The sequence below is a fragment of the Scyliorhinus canicula genome, chromosome 24 (assembly GCF_902713615.1).
Source record: "Scyliorhinus canicula chromosome 24, sScyCan1.1, whole genome shotgun sequence".
NCBI classification, from domain to species: domain Eukaryota; kingdom Metazoa; phylum Chordata; class Chondrichthyes; order Carcharhiniformes; family Scyliorhinidae; genus Scyliorhinus; species Scyliorhinus canicula.
Window position 1 is genome coordinate 17711947 of NC_052169.1, and position 7911 is coordinate 17719857.

At 48.2% G+C, this 7911-nt stretch overlaps 1 protein-coding gene across 2 annotated transcripts in view; it reads left to right on the forward strand.

Moving 5' to 3' along the window:
• Positions 1-5679, forward strand: part of idh3a (isocitrate dehydrogenase (NAD(+)) 3 catalytic subunit alpha) — a 30949-nt gene extending 25270 nt beyond the window's left edge. For both annotated transcript variants that reach the window (XM_038784286.1, XM_038784287.1), the window contains one exon: positions 5314-5679. In XM_038784286.1, coding sequence (XP_038640214.1) covers positions 5314-5397 — 84 coding nt within the window. In that variant the 3' untranslated portion in view covers positions 5398-5679. The remainder of the gene's footprint in view (positions 1-5313) is intronic.
• Positions 5680-7911: the final 2232 nt, after the last annotated feature.

Here is a 7911-nt window from a genome sequence, read left to right on the forward strand (position 1 = left end):
TCCATTCTGACCCACTGGGAATTAACCCCTCTGACCCAGCTCCACACCTTCTCCACATTCACTGCCCAGTGGTAATACATCAGGTTCGGAAGACCCAAACCCCCTGCCTGCCTTCCCCTCTATAGCAGCACCTTTCTAACTCTGGCCACCTTCCCTCTCCATATGAACGACGTAATCCTTCCCTCAATCTCTCTGGAAAAAGCCTTTGGCAAGAAAATCGGCAGGCATTAAAAATAAACAGAAATCGTGGCAACACGTTCATTTTAAACGCCTATACCCGACCCGCCAGTGATAGAGAGAGACCATCCCACCTTGCCAGATCAGCTTTCACTCTCCCCACCAAACTAGAAATGTTCTACCTGCGGAGCCCCCCCCAACCACTCCTGGGCAACCTGCACCCCCAAGTAACTAAAGTGAGTCCCTGCCCTACGGAATGGCAGCCCCCACCCCCGCTGAGAAACCACAAAATACTCACTCATGTCCAAGTTCAGCTTGTACCCCGAGAAAGACCCAAACACTCGAAGCAGCTCCAATATTCCCCCTATCGACACACTCGGTTCCAACACGTATAACAGCAAGTCGTCGGCATGTAAGGTCCCCCACCCCCCCCGGCACTATTCCTTTCCATACCCTGAACGTCTTAATGCAATGGCCAACGGCTCAATCTTGAGTGCAAACAACAGGGGGGACATAGGACTCCCTGCCTAGTCCCACGGTGGAGAGAAAATATCTAGAGCTAATGTTGTTTGTGCGGACACTCGCCCTCGCCTCCTTACCTTTACCCATTTCACAAATCTTGGTCCAATCCCAAACCGCTCCAGAACTGTCATCAAGTACCCCCATTCTACCCGGTCGAACACCTTCCCAGTGTCCAATGTCACAACCACCTCTGTTTCCTTCCCCTCTGCCAGTGCCATAATGACTTTCAATACCCTTCTAATATTTGAAAAGAGCTGCCTCCCTCTCACGAACCCAGTCTGATCCTCACGTATCACCTTCGGGAGCACTCCTCCAGCCTACCTGCCATTACCTTCGCCAATATTTTTGCGTCCACATTCAGAAGTGATATGGGCCTATACGACCCACACTCCGTCGGATCCTTATCTTTTTTTAGCAACAGGGATTGATACCTGCCCCAAGGTTTGTGGCAGCACCCCTTCCTTATCGCCTCTTCAAACATCCCCACCATCAGGGTGCCAGTGTATCCTTGAATTTTTTATAATAAGCCACCGGAAACCCATCCGGCCCTGCCACCTTCCCCGATTGCATCCTCCCAATCGCATCCTTTTATCTCCTGCTCCCCTATCGCTCCTTCTAATGTAGCCCTGTCCCCCTCCCCTAACCTTGAGTACTCCAACCCATCTAGAAATTCCTGCATCTCATGATTTCCACCCCCCCCCCCTCGGGTGGCTCTGACCTGTACAACCTCTCATAAAATTCCTCAAAAACCTTGTTACTCAGATCCGGTGCCACCACCAACTTCCCTGCCCTATCCCTCACCTGTACAATTTCCCTTGCCGCTGCCTCCCTCCGGAGCTGATCTAACATTATCTCCATGTTCATAAACTGCACCCCTTGCTTGTCTCAGTTGGCGCACTGCCTTCCTGGTAGGTAGTCGGTCAAAGCTCTCCTGTAGTTCCTTCCTCTTTTCCAGATCTCCTGGGTCCCCATCCTCTGCATAACTCCTATCCACCTCTAACATCTATTACCCTCTGCCGCTCCAACCTCTCCTTGTCCACCCTGGCCTTAAACAAGATCACCTTCCCCCCCCCCCCCCCCCCCCCCCCCGTCACCACCGCCTTTGGAGCCTCCCAGACGACCGCCTTCAACACCTCACCCATACGGTTGAAACCTACATATTCCTTCATTATCTTTTCAATTTTGTCACAGAACACTTGGTCCCCCAAAAGTCCCACATTTAATTTTCACCCTGGTATCTGCGCTACCCCTTTCTCCAGCACCATATCCACCCAATGCAGAGCATGATCTGACACAGCAATTGCCGAATATTCCAACCCCTTAACCCCAGCCAACAAAACCTTCCCCACCCCGAAAAAGTCGATCCGCGAATATACCTTGTGGACTGCTGAAAAGAACGAGTTCTCCCGTTCCCTCGGGTGCAGGAACCTCCAAGGGTCCATCCCTCCCATTTCCATTAGCCCAGCTAACTCCTTCGCCTCCCCGATGGGGCCAGCGAGCGTGGCCGTGTGTGTCGGGCACCTTGTTTGCGAATCCCACATCTACCCAATTGGGACTGTATACACAGCGCCACTAGCCTCCCCTCCAGCACCCCTGTCACAACTCACATATCTACCCCCCTGATCTGCCGCCACCTTCTCCATCTGGAAGCGTACTCTTTTGCTGACCGTTACTGCTACCCCCTCGAGCCCTTCCGTCAAGTCCAGAGTGAAACACCTGACTAACCCAGCCCTTTTAAGTCTCACCTGGTCCTTCACCCTCAAGTGAGTCTCCTGCAGCATTGCTACGTCGGCTTTCAAACTTTTAAGATGCGCAAGTAGCCTTGACCTCTTGACCGGACCTCCTAACCCCCTCACATTCCACGTAACTATCCTAACTGGGGGTCTCTCACCCCCCACCCTTCTTATCCACCATCATCATACCACCGGGTCCTGTTCCATGAGCCTGACCCACCCCTATCCATTATTAACATCGACTCCCCCCCCCCCAAAATCCCCCCTTACATTTCCTCTCGAAAAAACATCTCCCAGCATCAGTGTCGTCATCCCCCTCCCCCACTCGCCTCGTAGGGCCATCGAAACCTGCGAACCAGCCGCCAATTCAGCCCTCCTCTCACCTCAGCTCCGTTCACTAGCCGACTTTAGTTAGCTCGCGCGGTTGGCTCCCCCCCCCACGCTATACCATCCCCTCCCACCCAGTCCCAGAGAAAGAAAAAACCCAAAACAACAATCCAACCCATACAATGCACTAAACTAAGATATAACCGTCGCGACACAGAATGCCAATCAACCCAACTAATAACTTGAACTCTGTAACAATGTGAAGAGAAGTAAATTACAGTACACGTCAGTAAAAGAAAGTTATAACATTTGTGCATTTTCCAGCCCCCCACAATGACAGTCCACAGTCTCTCTTCCAGCTCCGCTCCTCACGTCTGTCCCAAGCCTTCGGCCTCACGACCGCCTCTGCTGTCTCGAAATAAAAGCCTTTTGGCACCATACGTCACCCTCTTCGCCAGGTATACCATGCCAAATCGCACCCCCTTTTTGTACAGTGCTGCCTTCAGTCGCCCGAACGCCGCTCGTCTCTTTGCCAGCTCCACCGTCAAGTCCTGGTAGATCCGAACTCCGGTACCATCCCACTGTACCTCGACTGCCACTCTCCTGACGGTTGGTTTCCTGAGTCCCTGTCTTGCTCCATATCATTTAGGTTTGTTGCCCACCGTAAGGAAGTGACTTTTAAAGCCTTTTAGATGTCTTTCCATGTGTTGGCGGACAGGGTGTGACATCACCAGGGCCACACTGACCTATTGTTGATGGCCTTGGATCATGCTGACGGGTGATAGATTGTAGTTTTGTTTAAAACTTGAAGTTAAAGCCTGCACGATTTCACTGAAACATCCTTTCGGTTAATATCATTGTTTTTGTTTAGGGCAGTATCCCTTTTAATTTGTCCCTCAGTTTATTTGGTTCAATCAAAATAATTGGCGACCACAGTAGCATTTGAATGTTTGAATAGATCAAATCTCAACCTTCTAGCTGGCAAACATCCTGGCAGTTTATTAACCCGGACCTTGAGTTCTGTGTAACCTCATCAAAGCCCCTTGTACACGGACGTCTCCTTTTAACTGGAAAATGTCCTGAGTTGCTTCTTGGTAGCACCATCTGATTTTGCTGATTTTCAGCAGGTTAACGGGGTTCAATGTTCTGTTCCCCCTCCTGCTCAAAAATAAACACACATCGGCCCCTTTTGTAATTGTGAATTGTTCTTTCTTGCCTCACCAAAGTCCTTGAATCTGCTGTCACTTTCCAAATGAGAAATCAACCATCACAAATTGAAACTCACTCAGATTTCCATTACTGCCTTGCTGGAATGTTCCCATTGCTGTTACAAATGGCATTCACTGCGATTGGGGAAAAATTGATCCCTCCTCCACCTTGTCCTCTCTATCCTTATGTTCCAAAAACACTCTTCCATTGTCCAGCTGAGTATGACTACCTTGCCTGATTCTACTCTTGCATAACTAGTTGTGTTGTAAGAATCTCCTGCAACAGCATCTCTTTCTGCTCCTGCCTGCTGCTCCTGGAGCCCCCCCCCCATCCCCCGATCTATTCCTGCCATATCATAATTCTCGTCTAGTTATTGCTGCTCTCAGCAACATCATCCCAAACACAACCTCCTGGCTCCACATGGACGCTGAGGACAACCCGCCACCACCCCTCTCTCGACCCCGCCACTGCCTCTGTCTTAGATCACTGGGGCATCCAGTCTCGGATAAGCTGAAATTTCCTTCAGTTAACTATTGGGAAGGCCCAAGTCCTAATCGTCAGTGCCCACCACAAGCTGCTTCCCAGCCACTGATTCCAATCTGATTCTTGGGCCATTGTTTCAAGGTTTGCAACCTCTACATCCTGTTTGACCCGGAGTTCTATGAAGTGTGGGCCTCACGGTAGCATAGTGGTTAGCATCAATGCTTCACAGCTCCAGGGTCCCAGGTTCGATTCCCGGCTGGGTCACTGTCTGTGTGGAGTCTGCACGTCCTCCCCGTGTGTGCGTGGGTTTCCTCCGGGTGCTCCGGTTTCCTCCCACAGTCCAAAGATGTGCGGGTTAGGTGGATTGGCCGTGCTAAATTGCCCGTAGTGTAAGGTTAATGGGGGGGATTGTTGGGTTACGGGTATACGGGTTACGTGGGTTTAAGTAGGGTGATCATTGCTCGGCACAACATCGAGGGCCGAAGGGCCTGTTCTGTGCTGTACTGTTCTATTCTATTCTATTCTAAGTGCCTGGGGACGTTTTACTACGTTACCGACTAAACCCAATAACGAGCTGTTTTCCAAATGAAAGGCTGCAGATTTTTAGCTTTGGTTGACTAACCCCTCTTCCCTGGTTAACCAGAGTGACCACTGCAGTTTTCGATCATTTAGTCTGATGTGCTGTCCTCCTTACCAAATTAGATGTGATAGAGTTGGCAATCAGAAATTCGATCTGATGTTGATTCCACAGGTTTACTGGGTACTTTCCACTGTGGGATAACATGCCCCCCCCCCCCCCCCCCCCCAACGATTCTTTCTGTTCATCTCGTGCAGTCTAAACCATTATCGATTTTTTTTGCAGGTGCTGACCAAAGATCTTGGAGGTGATTCTAAGTGTTCCGAGTTCACCGCCGAAATCTGTCGGAGGGTGCGGGATCAAGATTGAGTCACCGTCTGGCCAAAAAAACCAACTCCAGCATAAAGAATCAATCCATTACTGCCGTGTAAACAACTGCTGCAAATTGTCATTTCACTGTCCTGCAACTTTCCATCATAACGTTTGCTGTCTTTAGTGGCATTCCAATTTTTCTATTTATTGAGTATTTTTGTTCGGACCGACAAGAGTATTGTGTTTTTTTTTTCCCCAATTGAAAGCTGCTAGTAAGATTGGGCATGAGATCTCGTTGTTCGCTGCCACCACCCTTTAATTAAAATTGATTTCAAAATGGCCGTCTTCCATTTTGCCAACTCATTGAAAGCGGTTTGAATGTCATTGCTTCTATTCTGTTGTTGAAAGGGGGGACTGCGAATCGAGCTTCCACCCCAACTTTGTGCTAATTTAAGAAAGCATTTGCGTTACAAGCTGGCCCTTGCCTCAAAGCTGGCCAACCCCCCGACTGAATTCTTCATCATGGCAAGTTTCCGCTGCTTGCACATACTTGCCCACCTTGTTTTTTCTTCGGCTCAAGGTGGCATTTTAAAAGCTTTTAAATACTTTTTTTATTTATTAACAAACTGACTACTATACACCAGTGGGACTAGTAGAAAGTGTTCAGTATAGGCTTTTTTTAAAAATCGCTTTCAGTTATTTCCTATTGAGTTACTTGAGCCTGCTGGACTGAATCGGATTTTTAAATGCTTTTTTTTTGTCATAAAACCCCATTCCAGCTGTATTAATAAAGCTGCGAGTTACCGTTCTTAAATATAGCACGGAATAGTTTGTCATGTAGGTTTTAAGAACCGTGTTCTAAAACGCTGCCCAGTTCTACATGTTTGTGGCTTGATTGGTATGTGGTGGTTGTCTTGTTATGCTCTTGGCGTAGCATAAGCTGCTTCCTTGATGTGCATTCTGACATGGAGATAGCTTCATGTCAAACATGGAGATAGCTTCAACACATTTATTGAACTATGTACAATTCTCTTACTTAGGTTCGCCTCTGCTGTTGATCCTTCTATAGCTACTCAGACTGACAGACCAGTCTGCTACAATCCACGTGGTGGGTGTGATATTGAATCAACCCTGTGTCTGTACTCACTGAGTGTCTCCACTGGAAAGAGGCAGATCATGTGTGCTGTGGCCTTTATATATGGAGTTGGTGTAATGCTCCCCTGTTGGAGTGTCACCTCTGTGTGTATCGTGAATGCCGATTGGTCGTGTCCTATCCTACTGACCTAGTTGGTTTGAGTGTCTGTGTGCATGTCTCTGGTGCTCCCTCTAGTGTCTAGCTAGTCTATGTCTACTTACATTAACCCCTTGTGTATCTACAGTGATGCATATCACCACAGTGGTGATAAGCAAAACCGGTTTGAGCAGCAGGATTGAGCGAGGGCTATCTTCACAAGTGTACTTGGTAAAGCTCCCTCCAGGTCACCCCCAGGGGGTTTTTGCAGGAATGTACAATTGATGGTGTCACGAATTTTAAAAGTTTAACAGGTTTACCTTAAATTAATCCTTAGAGGGAAGAGTGATTGACGTGAAAGAGTTGGAGTTTGAGGTGGGTTTAGAAGGAATTAGCAAAGGGAACATAGAACATTACAGCGCAGTACAGGCCCTTTGGCCCACGATGTTGCACCGTCCTGTGAAACCCATCTAAAGTCCCTCTACGCTATTCCCTTATCGCCATATGCCTATCCAATGACCATTTGAATGCGTTTAGTGTTGGCGAGTCCACTACTGTTGCAGTCTTGTACAGTTGGAGCTGAACTTGCTTGAGACATGCTTGAGCTTGATGCACTACTTAGAAATATTTAATTGACCATTTGAACGTTTAGCAGTATGTCAACTTGTGGACCATTCTTTGGTTCTGGAGGCTGTACCCGGTCAGCAATGGCCGATGCTGGTATACCAACAGTAATTGTAACAGAACGCTTCCAGCATTGAACTTCCTCAAAGAGGGTAATGTTGGCAGTATGTGGGTCGCAGTTGGCTATACTGCACTCAAGGTGTGGTCTGACTAGTTGAGTGATGGAAGTTCTGTTACAGGATCCTGAGCATTTTTGTTGTGTTGGTGGTTGCGTATTAACTTTGTATTTTAAAATTATTTTGCTAGTGAATTCCTAAGTAATGGCATTCTTTATTAACTAAGGAGGGGGTGATTGTAGCTGGTTACTGATGCCCATTTATTTTGAGTGGCTTGGTGGGCTATTTCAGAGGGTCACCCCCATTGCTGTGGGTCTGGAGTCACATGTAGGACATTGTGAACCAGGTGGGGTTTTTTCGACACTGGTTTCATGGTCACCATTAGACTTTTAATTCCATGAATTCAAATTTCACCATCTGCCGTGGTGGGATTCGAACCTGGGTCATCAGGGCATTGCCCTGCATCTCTGGATTACTCATCCAGCGGCAATACCATTACGGCACTGGCTTCCCTGAACGACGTGCTCTGCATTGCTTTGGATCTGAGCAATGGGGTTGAGTGGCGCCCTGACATTTGGACAGACTGTGATTTTGATAATA